The sequence below is a fragment of the Cnephaeus nilssonii genome (assembly GCF_951640355.1).
Source record: "Cnephaeus nilssonii genome assembly, chromosome: 6".
Lineage (NCBI taxonomy): Eukaryota > Metazoa > Chordata > Mammalia > Chiroptera > Vespertilionidae > Cnephaeus > Cnephaeus nilssonii.
The window spans coordinates 102,923,919-102,939,017 of record NC_137077.1 but is presented as its reverse complement, the minus strand read 5'-3'; the positions used below and the strand labels follow the sequence as shown (position 1 = coordinate 102,939,017).

At 42.8% G+C, this 15,099-nt stretch overlaps 1 protein-coding gene across 1 annotated transcript in view; it reads left to right on the top strand.

The window, feature by feature from the left end:
• LATS2 (large tumor suppressor kinase 2) overlaps positions 1-4,142 on the top strand; it is a 99,279-nt gene extending 95,137 nt beyond the window's left edge. The window contains exon 8 of the mRNA XM_079775658.1: positions 1,843-4,142. Coding sequence (XP_079631784.1) covers positions 1,843-2,337 — 495 coding nt within the window. The 3' untranslated portion in view covers positions 2,338-4,142. The remainder of the gene's footprint in view (positions 1-1,842) is intronic.
• The last annotated feature ends 10,957 nt before the right edge of the window (positions 4,143-15,099 follow it).

The following is a 15,099-nucleotide window of genomic DNA, read 5'->3' as shown; positions in this document are numbered from 1 at the left end:
AAATTGACTGCTCTGGGTGCCTCAGATACTGTGTGGAATCACACAATATTTGTCCTTTTCTGAATGGTTTATTTCCCTGAACATAATCCATTCAAAGGTCATCCATGTTGTCTCATTTGGAAGAATTTCCTTCCTTTTTAAGGCAGAATAATATTTCATTGTACATATGGACCACATTTTGTTTATACATCACCCAGCAGTGGACACTTATTTGGTTATTATGAATAATGATGCTATGAACATGAGTGTGTATGTAAGAATTTGTTTGAGTCCTGCTTTCAATTTTCTTGACCATATATCCAGAAGTGGTATTGCTGGGTCATATGGTAGTTCTGTTTAACTTTTTCAGTTTTCCATAGTGGCTGCACCATTTTACATTCCCACCAACAGTGCATGTGGGTTCCATTTTCTCCACACCAACACTTCTTTCCTCCCCATCCCCCTGCTTTTTTTTTATAGTAGCCATCCTAATGGTGGCTTCACTTCATTCTAGTGAAGTGATATCTCACTGTGGTTTTGATTTGTATTTCCCTAATGTTTAGTGATATTGAGGCTCTTTTCATGTGCTTACTGAATATTTGTATGTCTTCTTTGGAGAAATGTCTGTTCAAGTCCTTTGCCCTTTTTTAATCAGGTTATTTGTTTTGTTGTTGTTGAGTTGTAAAAATTCTTTATATATTTTGGGTATTAACTCCTTATAAGATTCATGTTTTGCAAATATAGTCTTCCATTCTGTGGGTTGCCTCTTCATTATGTCAGCAGTGTCCTTGATGAACAAAAGTTTTAAATTTTTATGAAATCCAATTAATATATTTTTCTTTTGTTGCCTGTGTTTTGGTGTCATATCCAAGAAATCATTGCCAAATCCAATGTCATGACGATTTTCCCCTATGTTTTTTTCTAGGAGTTTTATAGTTTTAGCTCTATTAAAACCACTCAGGTTCAAACCAGCCCTCCCACCCACACAGCCACCTGCCTATATACCTCACCTGATGCTCAGTCACCCATGCAGTAGACAGTTATGTTTGCCTTGTTTTATCCTGATTTGAAGTATGAATAATAAAGTCTCTTAGCTTTTCTCCTCACTATAGACACATCTCTATGACAAATATATTTACTGAGCATTTAGATGGCCGGTGTGTGTGGTTGAGCATCAGGAATAGGAGACCACGGCCATAGGGTAGGTCAGTTTTATTCTCCGTGAGGTTGCTTTTTTATTTTTTAAATATTTTTATTGATTTCAGAGAGGAAGGGAGAGGGAGAGAGAGAGAGAAACATCACTGATGAGAGAGAATCATTAATCAGCGGCCTCCTGCACGCCCCATACTGAGGATTGAGCCCACAACCTGGGCATGTACCCTGACAGGGAATTGACGTCCTGGTTCATGGGTCGATGCTCAACCACTGAGCTCCACCGGCTGGGCGAGGTTGCTTTTTAAATTACAAAAACCTAGCAGACCATCTCTTGGCTGCTAGGTTTGAGTGAGAACCATGATGGTTCAACAGAAATCTGTTGCCATAGCTAAAGAAATGACTCAGAAAGGATCAGTCTCTTCATTTTTGTGGAAAGCACAAAATCCTTTTGCTAACCAGTCTTTCTGATAGAAGAAAATTAGTCTCTCTTGGTCTGTATTTGGCTTCCGCATCCCGTGCCTCAGGCTTTGTGCCCCAAACTAGAACACTGACCTTCAATAGCTGCTCAGATCCACAACGGTGCTTTCTGAGTCTATCCGTGAAACTAAAATTATTTAAAAACCACATCATCACTATTGTCCCGGAACTGCCCACATGGGCTTTGAGATGTCGGGAGAAACTTAAACGTTGGTTCTGTTGTTTGTTGAGGTGATAAACTGGGAGAACACGCTCCACGTTCCAGCCCAGGTCAAGCTGAGCCCCGAGGCCCGGGACCTCATCGTTAAACTGTGCTGTGCTGCTGACCACCGGCTGGGGCGGAACGGGGCCGACGACCTGAAGGCCCACCCATTCTTCGTCACCATTGATTTCTCTAGAGACATTCGGAAGCAGCCAGCCCCCTACATTCCCAAGATCAGCCACCCCATGGACACCTCGAATTTTGACCCCGTAGATGAAGAAAGCCCTTGGAACGATGCTAGTGAAGACAGCACCAAGGCCTGGGACACGCTCACCTTCCCAAATAACAAGCACCCTGAGCATGCATTTTATGAATTTACCTTTCGAAGGTTCTTTGATGACAATGGCTACCCCTTCAGGTGCCCAAAGCCTTCAGGAGCGGAGGAGTTACAGGCTGAGAACTCCAATTTGGAAAATTCCAATCTGGTGGATCAGACTGAAGGTTGCCAACCAGTGTACGTGTAGACAGACTTGGCACTGACACCCAGGTGCCCATGGCTGGTTCCTTAAAAGACCTGATGGAAAGTTCAGGGCAGCTTTGTCAGTTAACCCATTGATTACTTCACTTGAAATTCTGGTCTTCACTAAAAAACCCAAAACAAAAATGCTTTTTAAAAAGGACTTAAGTATAGCATATCTTCATACTAGATTCTGGTTGATAAGGGGGCTGGTTGTTAACATGGCTTTGAATTGGCTTTTGAGGGCCTTCACTGCATTGAAACAATTTTTTAAAAATTTAGTACAGTTTAAAAGAGCACTTATTTTGTTTATAGTCATTTTTATTACTAAGTTATAAGGATTAACTCTGACAAATTATGCTGCTGTCATTTTATACATTTGTATTTTATCACAGCACTTACATTTAGGAAAAGAAATAACTGAAGAACATGTGATAAGAAATCTCTGTGCAATAACTTAAAGATAACACTGTTTTGATGTTACTGATACCATTTTATTCACACAATGGTTTTGGTTTTATATTTTTTCCTGCATTTCAAAATTGTGATATGTTAAAAGCTGCTTTATTTTATTATTATTATTATTATTATTATTTTTCTTTTTGCATATTATAGTGTCATAGACAGTGTGAGCAAGTTGATTCCATGGGTGTGATTCCTGATGTCTGGTGTGTAGAGAATGTTGCATGAGCTGGGTCTTTTATTATAAATGACCATGTCTTGCCATTCACAGCGGGTTCTGTGAAGATGTTTTTATACAGTATCTATAAGTGAGACCTTGTAGACAGTGTGCGATGACATGTTGTGTGGTGACTTCACTGTGATTGTATCCCTTACTGTTTTGTTACAGACATGCAGGTGTGTGACTGAGAAGACTCTGTGTGTCTTGGGTATGGCTGCATTCTTTGGAGGCTAACCTTAAGCATTTGTCAGATACTGAACTTGTGATTAATTTAGCTATGCCAGAAAGTTTGATGTTAATCATGGAACGCTGTTTGTTTCGCCAGTCAGTCCACGCTCTGGTTCTTAGTGTAGCTGATGTATGGAATCCAACAGCTGCCACCCTACTGCCACCAGGTGGCCCACCACGAGGTCTGCCTGACGCCATTTCACCCGCTGTCTGAGACAGCTTCCGTTTCACCATGGTGAAATTTAGTGATCTCGGCATTCTTTCACTTTTTTTTTATTGTGTTGTGAGGTGTCAGTCTTAACTTTGTTTTAAAAATACATTTTCCTCATCTTTGTAAAACAGCAAGGATTATTTAAAGTAACATTGGAATTAAAAAAAATTAAGCCATACAATTTTCTTAGATGTGTAGATGCATATATATATATATATAACTACATAGATAAACGTACAAAATATTTCTTATTTCAGATTAGTATGATTCCTATTTAAAGTGATATATATTTGAGTAAAAAGTTCAGTTCTTTTTTGCTTTTTAAGAATTTGATGCATCATATTTTCATTATATTCCACATATTTTTCCTTGATGTTTTTAGCACAATATACTCATTATTTAGTATATATCTAGGCAGCAACACTTACAATTTTATCAATGTCTAAAAAGAAGGTTCCTGTGTACTGGTTTACATTTTGAATGAATGGCAACCCGACATCTGCTGTGCTTGTACCGTGACTGTCAGTATTTCCGTGACTTTACAGTAATACCGTGTTGTTATTTACAGCACTCCGACACACTTTTATGTGGTAGGTTCTTTCTCAGGAACTCAGTTTATTATTTATTGATATATCATTGCCTTTGAAAAGCTTCTACTGGCACAATTTATTATTAAAATTTTGAATATAAACCCCTTGGTGTGTGTCCTGTGTTATTGGAATTTGTAAGTTCTTGCATTTATCAGTGTGTCATATGAGACTGTTAAAGTTAGTTTTTTGTATATCATTAGAGAAATGAAACTTTATACATACACAGCACAAGAAAATATGTGTATACTTTTTTGCCTCTTTTACACAAATGGGAGAATTATGCATATTTTCCTGCATCTGTTTCTTGGCAATCTATACCAGCACATAAAGAAATTCTTCACCCTTTATTATTACTGTGTAATAGTCCATCGTGAGGGTCTATTATAATAAGACCAGTCCTATATCAATGAACATTTCACTTTTTCTGGTCTTTTACTATTACAAACCGTGCTGGAATAAATAATCCCTGATAGCCATCATTTTGTGCACATGCAAGTAAATATGTAGGATAGATTCCTAGAGGTGGAATTACTAGGTCAAAAGTTAAGTGTATGTGTGTATTTTTATTGCAAAGTAGTCCTGAGCATTAGTGGGAGGAATCCCTCCAGATTATCTCCTACACACCCTGCCAAGTAGCTAAGAATGGTCTTTTACCTGTCTTTGTGTGGGCCATTTCTCAGTGAGCAACTTTAGGGCTGAGTAATGTGTCCTTCCAGGACCAAAAACAAGCTTTCTAACTGCTTGCTATAAAAGGGGTAGCTTCCTCAAGCTCAGGGAGCCTCAGCAGAATCCATCTGGGCCTCCTATGCTTCCCTGGGGACTTGAGGCCAGGAAGAGCCTTGTGCAAGCGTGCTGGTGTTTATGCAGCTTCATGTGCTGTGAATAACAAAGTCCTTTGTCTCCGACCTAGGATCCATGAAAGAGTAAACAGCTCACTTATTAGCTTGTAAGTAGGATAAAATCAAATCTTAGACCTGGTATTGTCTAAAAATCTTACAAAAGGTATTGTTCAATATACATTCCCAATAGAAATATACAGATAGTTCACTTAAAGCCTTGCCAGCCACACAATGTACTAACCTTTATGATCTTTGTGTATTGACTAGATTAAACACACACACACACACACACACACACACACACACACACACACACACACAAACAACTTGGTGTACTTTTACTTGACATTCTTCTTATTTTGAAAGAAGTTGATATCCATTTGAATATCCTTAAAAATTATGATCCTAATTTTATGCATTAATTGAGTGGTGATGTCTAAGACCTTCCTCAGAGACCCGAAACAATTTCCATTCTCTTCTCACTCTTCATCTCTTCCTGCTCAGCTAATGTGAATCATTTAATGGGGCTAGTGGCCAGACAACAGGTTACAGAGAACAGACTTCTTCAGTGTTTAGACAGATTCCACAGGAGATGAATACTCTAGCATTCATGAATACTCTGCTCAGAGGGTTGCCACGGCAGTCAGGCCTGATTTCACCACGTTTATGGTCATTGTGGATGTGATTGTAGTTTGTTGAGGGAGCAGATAGTTTATTACATTCCTTCCAAGTTTCCTTCTCCACACTTGCATGCTATGTGTCCCTTGATAAGTCAAAGTGCAAATCACAAAGAGAAACAGCCAACAACCCCAGAACCTCCTGTGATTTGAACCACTATTTAGTTAGAAATTTTAAAAATGGAGTTTACTTATTCCAAATTTGACTTACAGACCAAGTTTAAAGCCCTAGTACTTAACTAATATTTTCTTTTCACTGGCAGAATTCAGCATAATCAAGATCGTTGCCATTATGTGCATATTTATAAGCAATATCATTAAGCATCGTGTTCTTTTCCATCCGTAAAAAATAATTTCCTTAGCAAGAGAATTTTCCATTTCCCAAAGTGGCAGCTTAAACTTAGTAGACAAAGCATGCTTATTCACTGTAGCAAGGACGAAAAATTCAGTGGTTATCGGACACTGATGAAATGCATATTGTCTATGAGAGAAATGCCTGATGGCAACATTGTTCTTTTGGAACTAACATCAAGGTAGTGTTATATTTTAGTTTCAACCATCAAACATACTTTAGAAATCTCAAGAAGAGAAGGAAAGCCTATTGTATTTACTAATAGTTTTGCTTACTGAGTTCTTCCTGATGTATGAAGGCCTTTTTTTCTTTTATATTTTCCTTTTTTGGAAAACTTCCTTTAGCCATTCTTTTAGGATAGTCCAACTGGCAACAAACCCTTAGTTTTCCTTCATTTAAAAGTGTCTTCATTTCTCTCTGTATCCTGAAAGATATTTTGGGTACAATCCAGTTTGGGGTATAGGATTCTGGGTTGACACTTCTCTCAGTAGTTGAGAAATACTGTACCACTTCCTTCTAACCTGCATGGTCTCTGACGAGAATCTGTTGTCATTTTAATTATTTCCCCTGTAGATAAGATATTGTTTTTCTTTAACTGCTTTAAAGGTTTTTTCTTTGATTATCTTTTAGCAGTTTAATTATGACATGTCCTGGCTTGAATTTCTCTGGGTTTACCCTGTTTGTAGTTCACTCTTCTGCTGAGAAAGCCTCAAGTCTCATGCATTCTCTTCCCCCAACTCCTACACCAGTGTGATCAAATATATCCATATTTTTTGCTATCTCTAAACATGAATTGGCATTAATTGATACCTCTGTTCCTTTGTTTTTAAATTCCTGAAGCAGGATTATGTAAGAGAAGGAATCCTGGGCATGGACTCAGTGGCCTTGAGTCTTACCCCAGCTTTGTGTAACTTTGTGTAACTTCTTTCAGACTTATTAATTATATGACTCAAAAAGAGTCTGAATCAGTTAAGTTTTTTAAAATATATATTTTTATTGATTTCAGAGAGGGAGAGAGAGAAACATCAATGATGAGTGGGAATCATTGATCAGCTGCCTCCTACACGCCCCATACTGGGGATCAAGCCCGAAACCCAGGGCATGTGCCCTGATCAGGAATCGAACTCTGACCTCCTGGTTCGTAAGCCAACACTCAACCACTGAGCCATGCCAGCAGAGCTGAAGCAGTAATTTTTTAAATTCTTCAGAATCAGTGGCTTCTAAGAGGATGTGTCTCAGAGGCTCCTTGCCCTCTGCTTCTATCAGACTCTCTGCTTTTATTCTACATAAGATTTTGGGAAGAAGTATTCTGGTAACAAAAAAAGAAAAGCTTTAAGACTACAGGTTTATTAATTTTTTAAAATTTATTTTTCGGTTACAGTTGGCATACAACAATGTTAGTTTTAGGTATTCAGCATTGATTTAGACACTTATATGCCTTATAAAGTTATCCCAATAAGATAAGACCATTTGTTTAAATCCTTGATAATTTATTTTTTGTTTAAATCTATTACTTATTTTTTAATGTATTTTTATTGATTTTTACAGAGAGGGATAGAGTTAGAAACATCCATCAGCTGCCTCCTGCATGACCCTTACTGGGGATCGAGCCCACAACCAAGATACATGCTCTTGGCCAGAATGGAACCTGGGATCCTTAAGTCCGCAGGCGAACACTATGTCCACTGAGCCAAACCAGTTAGGGCTAAATCTAATTTTTAATTTTATAAACATGACAAATGTAAATAGTTATTGAAAGGGTTAAAGAGAATAAAACGGGGCAAAGAAAATTTACAGCCTTGAGCACAGCACAGCTCAGATAACCTGAAGACACCTGGCATGGGAGGAACCAAGGACAGACATCAGCAGAGCGGCTCGCAGCCAGCAAAAATGAATAAAAACCTGTCTCTCCCGCTCTCTTCACTGATGCCTTTCTCGGTCTCAGCCCACCTGCACCCAGGTGGTCGGAATAAAATCTTTTTTGGTACATTATGGCCTCATGCCATAGGTGTGCAACCCCGGCCCACTCTGAACCTTGCAGTTATCCTATCTAATAATAGACAAATATGCAAATTGACCACACCTCCGACACGCCCATGAGCCACGCCCACCATCCAATCAGAGCGAGTATGCAAATTAACCCAAACCAAGATGGCTACAGCCACAGAGAGCAAGGTTTCCTAGGTAACAGAGGAAGCCAAGCTTTCCGCCTGCCCTTGCCAGGCCTAAGCCTCCACTCAAGCTACAAAGTTTCTATTATAGAAGGTAAACAAATTTAAACAAATGGCCGCAGAATGGAGCTTGAGAGAGCAGGCCAGGGTTGCCGCCGGCAACAGGGGAAGCAAAGCTTTCCGCACACCCTGGCCGGGCTCACCCGCTTAAGGCTACAAAGTTTCAATTATAACCCCAACACAAATGGCTGCCGGCCTCAGAGGGAGCCCCAGGCTTGGCTCTGCTCCAGGCTACAAAGTTTCAATTTTAGAAGGAAATAAATTCCAGATACCAGGGCCTCTGCTTGGGTTGCCAGGGGGTGTGGCCGGCCTGCAAACCACCACAGGCCCCTCGCTCAGGCCGCCCCACACCCCAAGGGAACCCCCACCTGATCCGGGACACCCTTCAGGGCAAACCAGCTGGCCCCCACCCCTGTACCAGGCCTCTATCCTATCTAATAAAAGAGTAATATGCAGATTGATCATCACTGCAACACACAATATAGCTGCCCCCATGTGGTCAAAGATCCTGCCCCCATGTGGACACAACATGGCCACCACAAGATGGCCAGCAGGAGAGGGAAGTTGGGAGGCACCCTGCCTGCAAGGGAGGGCAGTTGAGAGGGACCAAGCCTGCAAGGGAGGGCAGTTAGAGGTGATCAACCCTGTAGGAGAGGGCAGTTAGGGGTGACCAGGCCGACAGAGGAGGGAAGTTGGGAGCAAACAGGCTGGCAGCGGAGTGGTTAGGGGGTGATCAGGCTGGCAGGCAGAAGCGGTTAGAGGCAATCAGGAAGGCAGGCAGGCAAGCAGTTGGGAGCCAACAGTCCTGTATTGTGAGAGTGCAGTCGGACATCCCTCAAGGGGTCCTATATTGGAGAGGGTAACAGGCTGGGCTGAGGGACAACCCCCCTCCATGCACGAATTTCGTGCACCAGGCCTCTAGTATTACTATAAAAAGGAGTCCCCATCTACCTCTTGCATTTCCTGCTCCCCAAACACAACCACTCTCATGTTTTCTAAATAATTTATCTGGAATTTTCATTATGTTACTAATAGCATTTAATGATATTTCTTTACTTATTTACCTTTTCTATCAACTGCATTTTTTGGTAATTCTCTTATATCCCCCCCCCCACCTCCAACCTCTGTTTCCCTATATAGTTCTATCAACCCGGCTGGTGTGGTTCAGTGATTGAGCATCAACCTCATGAACCAAGAGGTCTCCAGTTTGATTCTTGGTCAGGGCACATGGCAAGATTCAGACTACATCCCAGCAGGGTGCATGCAGGAGGCAGCCAATCTGATGTTTCTATCCTTCTCCCTTCTCTCTCTAAAAAAAAAATCAATAAAAACATATTTTTTAAAATTTAGTTAAGGGTGATGCTGGAACCTGGGTCCGGGTGAGGCAGGACGCCCCCGGGTCCAGGTGAGACTGCGCGCCCCTGGGTCCGGGTGAGGCCACGCGTCCCTGGGTCCGGGTGAGGCCGTGCGCCCGTGGGTCCGGGTGAGGCTGGGTCCCGGGCCCGGGTGAGGCCGCGCGCCCCTGGGTCCGGGAGAGGCCATGTGGCCCTGCATCCGGGTGAGGCTGGGTCCCGGGCCCGGGTGAGGCCACACGCCCCCGGGTCCGGATAAGGCCGCGCGCCCCTGGGTACGGGGGAGGCCGCGCGCCCCAGGGCCCAGGTGATGCTGGGTCCCAGATCAGGGTGAGGCCACGTGCCCCTGGGTTCGGGTGAGGCCAGGCACCCCTGGGTCCAGGTGAGGCTGGGTCCCGGGCCCGGGTGAGGCCGCACGCCCCTGAGTCCAGGTGAGGCCGCGCCCCTGGGTCCGGGTGAGGCCACGTGCCCCAAGGCCCAGGTGATGCTGGGTCCCAGGTCCAGGTGAGGCCGCGCGCCCCTGAGTCTGGGTGAGGCCGTGCCCCTGGGTCCGGGTGAGGCCACGCGCTCCTGAGTCCGGGTGAGGCCGCGCCCCTGGGTCCGGGCGAGACCAAACCAGAGGGAGTCGGACCTGCATTACCACTATTTGTCCACCATCCAGAGCTGAAAAGTCAGTGCTGACATGTACACATAAGGAACTGGTGGACATTGAAATTGGGTCTCAAAAGAACTGTTGGTCCAGAAAGAAACTCACTACAAACTGATTCATTTGCCTGTCAGCATAACTATTATTGCTCGTCTCACATTTGGTTCTTATAAGTATATTTCTAGTAACACATGATCTCACTCATCTAGGGGAAATGATGAACAACATAGACTGATGAACAAGAACAGACCCAGAAACAAGGAGGCATCGATCGGACTATGTCGGGCCTCAGAGGGTAGGTGGAGAAAGGTGGGGGTAGGGGGGAGAGATCAACCAAAGGACTTGTGTGCATGTATACGAGCCTAACCAATGGTTAAGGACAACAGGGGGGTGGGGGCATCCGTGGGGAGGGGTGTGGGATGGGAATGGGGGGATGAGGACAAATATGTGACACCTTAATCAATAAAGAAATTTTTTTTTCATTGTGGACATTTTATTTTTTTTTAATTTAAATAAATCTTTATTGTTCAGATTATTACAATTATTTCTCCTTTTTTCCCCCCAGATCTCCCCATCACCCGGTTCCCTCCCCCCCCCCCCCGTTGTCCTTATCCATAGGTGTATGATTTTTGTCCAGTCTCTTCCCGTACCCACCACACAGACACCCCTTTCCCCCTGAGAGTTATCAATCCACTCCCATTCTATGCCTCTGATTCTATTATGTTCACCAGTTTATTCTGTTCCTCAGATTTTGAATTCACTTGATTTTTAGAATCACTTGTTGATAGATATTTGTTGTTCATAATTTTTATCTTTGCTTTTTTCTTCTTTTTCTTCTTTTTAAAGAATACCTTTCAGCTGAAACCGGTTTGGCTCAGTGGATAGAGCGTCAGCCTGCAGACTGAAAGGTCCCGGGTTCGATTCCAGTCAAGGGCATGTACCTTGGTTGCGGGCACAACCCCAGTAGGGGGTGTGCAGGAGGCAGCTGATCGATGTTTCTAACTCTCTATCCCTCTCTCTTTCTCTCTGTAAAAAATCAATAAAATATATTTAAAAAAAAAAAAAGAATACCTTTCAGCATTTCATATAATACTGGTTTGGTGGTGATGAACTCCTTTAGCTTTTTCTTATCTGTGAAGCTCTTTATCTGCCCTTCAATTCTGAATGATAACTTTGCTGGGTAGAGTAGTCTTGGTTGTAGGTTCTTGCTATTCATCACTTTGAATATTTCTTGCCATTCCCGTCTGGCCTTCATAGTTTCTGTTGAGAAATCAGCTGACAGTCGTATGGGTGCTCCCTTGTAGGTAACTAACTGTTTTTCTCTTGCCGCTTGTAAGATTCTCTCTTTGTCTTTTGCCCTTGGCATTTTAATTATGATGTGTCTTGGTGTGGTCCTCTTTGGATTCCTCTTGTTTGGGGTTCTGTGCGCTTCCTGAGCTTGTATGTCTATTTCTTTCACCAGGTGGGGGAAGTTTTCTGTCATTATTTCTTCAAATAGGTTTTCAGTATCTTGCTCTCTCTCTTCTGGCACCCCAAAAATTCGGATATTGGTACGCTTGAAGCCATCCTGGAGGCTCCTTATGCTATCCTCACACTTCTGGATTCTTCTTTCTTCCCGCCTCTCTGGTTGGGTGTTTTTTTCTTCCTCATATTCCAGATCTTTGGTTTGACTCTTTGGGTGCGGTGGTCTACTCTGTATATTCTTTATTTCAGACAGTGTATGCATAATTTCTGACTGGTCCTTTTCCATTTTTTTGGTATTCTCATTAAGGTCCTTGAAGGTCTCTTCAAGTTTATCAGCGGTTTTTAGAAGATTCTTGAGTAACCTTATAACTATGGTTCTGAACACTGTGTCGTCCATTAGTTTGCTTTCATCTATCTCTCCTACTTGTGACACACTGCGATGTCTCCACGTTTTGGCTGCCTCCTTGTGTTGATGGAGTGGCTTTGTGTGGTCGGTGACCTATAGGGGCTGGTAGCTCAGCTTCCCCTATCACCCTAGTTGGTCGCTCTTGGTACTCCCCTTTGTGGGCTGAGTGGAAAGTCTTGGTGTAGTTAAAAGCCCTGATTGCTGTTGGTAACTGGGAGGAATTGACCTCCGGTCCAATTGGTTGTGAGGGCCTGCTGTGTCTATAACGGAAGAATTGCTGTGCTGGAGACACAGTAGGGCTTTGGTGCTCACTGAATCTGCCTCTTGAATGTGTCCCTTATGAGAGTGGTTGAGGTCTGGTGTCGTCCACACCGACAGAAAAGTCACTCTCACTCTCCGACCGATGGCCGAGAGTCCCGTAGGCGTCTGGGTCCCCCGCGTGTCCCCAGAAACGAGTTCAGAGTGGTTGGGATTGTTGGTATCACTGGCGGGAGTTGATCTCCAAGCCAGTTGGCTTTGAGGATCAGCAGTGTCTCCGCTGGGAGAGCTTCTGTGCTCAGCTTGGTTGGGGCGGAGTCTCAGAATGGCGCAGACAAGCTTTGGTTTCCCGTCTGCTCCGCCCTAAGAGGGGCGGTTTCTCTGTGCCCGAATTAATGGCTGCGCGCCTCTGAGAGAAGGCAGCTTTCGAGCCTCTCCCGCTGCCTAACAGACCAGTTTCTCCCCAGCTGGGGCTGGATTTCAGTGCAGACCGGAGGTTTTGTTTTTCTCCCGAACGAGAAATCCAGTCACTGGGAGGGCTGTGCTCAGCTTGGATGGGGCGGAGTCTCAGAATGGCGCAGACAAACTTGGTTTCCGTCCGCGCCGCCCTAAGAGGGCAGGTTTCTCCGTGCCCGAATTAATGGCTGCGCGCCTCTGAGAGAAGGCAGCTTTTGAGCCTCGCCGGCTGCCAAACAGACCAGTTTCTCCCCGACCGCAGCTGGATTTCAGTTCAGTCGGGAGATTTTGTTTTTCTCCCAAACGAGAAAGCTAGCCACGCAGCGTCTGCTGCCCTCCCTCTCCGCACGCTGCGAGCAAGCCTGCCGCGTATTCAGCCGCCCGCCCTTTCCGCGCTCACGGATCTCCGCACCTCCACAGCTCCTGAGGCTCAGTGTCCCCCTCTCTTTTTTCTCTAGTTGTAGGTTTTCCACTCTGCCAGCTTTCCGGTGGTTCTGGACGGTGTGCGCTCTGTTTTCCAGTTGTAGTTTCAAAATTGTTGTGGTAGGCAACAGTTAGGTGTTTACCTTATGTCGCCATCTTGGTTTCTCCAATAAAGAAATTTTTTAAAAATTTAGTTAAGTCAGTTGTCAATAGAAATATTATTAAAGGCTATGCTGGTAGTCTTTGAGACAAATAGTATATTGTAATTGTTTGTTATACAAACTTTTTTTACTCCTGGACTTAATAATTACCTCGTTTTTTCATTTGCTTTGTTTTCTTTGAAACTGCAAGTTCCTCCCTCCACCCACTTACCCTTCCTCCTTCCCTCCTTCCTTCCTCTCCATGCCAGCCTATTTTCTAAGAGCACACTAATGCTTTGTCCACCTCTTCCTGTAGTCTGGACTGGCTGTTCTCCAAGTCTGACAAGCTGTCATCTTAGAAATTCCTTTTGTCACTTTCCTGTGTGGAATCCTATTTTTGCCAAGTGTCTGACAATATCCTTTTTCTACTTGATCAAAAAGATGGGTAGCCCTAACCGGTCAGCCTGCGGACTGAAGGGTCCCAGGTTCGATTCCAGTCAAGGGCATGTACCATGGTTGCCAGCACATCCCCGGTAGGAGGTGTGCAGGAGTCAGCTGATTGATGTTTCTTTCTCATCAATGTTTCTAACTCTTTATCCCTCTCCCTTCCTCTCTGTAAAAAATCAATAAAATATATTTTAAAAAAAAGATAGGTAGACATAAAATTCTAGCATGAAAAGTCATGCAACGCTTTGAAGGCGTGAATCCTTTATTTCTCTGCTTCTGATGTGACTGCCATTCTGATTCTTAGTTCTGTATAATTGTCCTGTTGTCCTCTCTCTAGAAGTATTTAGGATCATCACTTTATGCCCATTGTCCTACAACCTAGAGACTGGTGCCCTTCAATTCTGGGAAATTTTCTTGCATTATTTCTTTGAACTTTATTTTCTCTATTCTCTAACTCCTAAAGGTTGGATCTCCTCAAGTGATTCTCTAATTTTCTCATGTTTATATCCTTTGATTCATGTGTATATCCTATGTCTTTTTAATTTCACTTGCTGGAAGATCTCATTGACTCTATCTTACAGATTTCATGTTATATGTTTTGGGGACAGGCATTACAATCTGTTCTTGTTTTATGTCTTCAATTTTTTATGTTTATTCTCTTATTATTTCAAGGTTCTTTTTTTGTTTCTGCTTCTCAAATGTCTCTATGTCCTGTGGGGTTCCTTTTTGTTGTTGTTTGTAGTTGTTTTGCTGCTTGTTTCTTTCTTTGCTTTGTTCTTTCTCCTTCATGTTGAGGCTTCCCTTAAAAGACTTTGACCACCTTTTTTTTTTTAAATAGGTTTATTGAGATATAAATAACATAAATCCACAAAATTCACCCATTTAATTCAATTCAACAGTTTTTAGTATATTTACAGAGTTGCGCAACATCACTACAGTCCATTTTGGAACATTTTTATCACCCTAAAATTAATCCTGTTCCCTTTGGCAATCACTCCCATATCTTATCCCCACCCCCAACTTTCGACCTTAGGCAATCAACCTGCTTTCTGTCTTTCTAGGTGCTGTTGCCTATTGCAGACATTTCATGTAAATGGCCTGTGGTGACTGGCTTCTTCTGTTAGCATATTGCTTTAAAGGTTTATCTGTGTTACGGCGTGTGTCAGTATGTCATTACTTTTTATTGTCAAATAACATTGCATTTTGTAGACTTATCCCAATTTATTTAACAATATAGGCCTATTCGGGTTGTTTTTTTCTTTTTTTTTTTTTTGGGGGGGGTTCTATTGTTTTTATTGATTGTTATTACTGTTATTAAACAATGTTAGCCATGTATGATGATTAAAAACAACTAATATTCTTGGAAT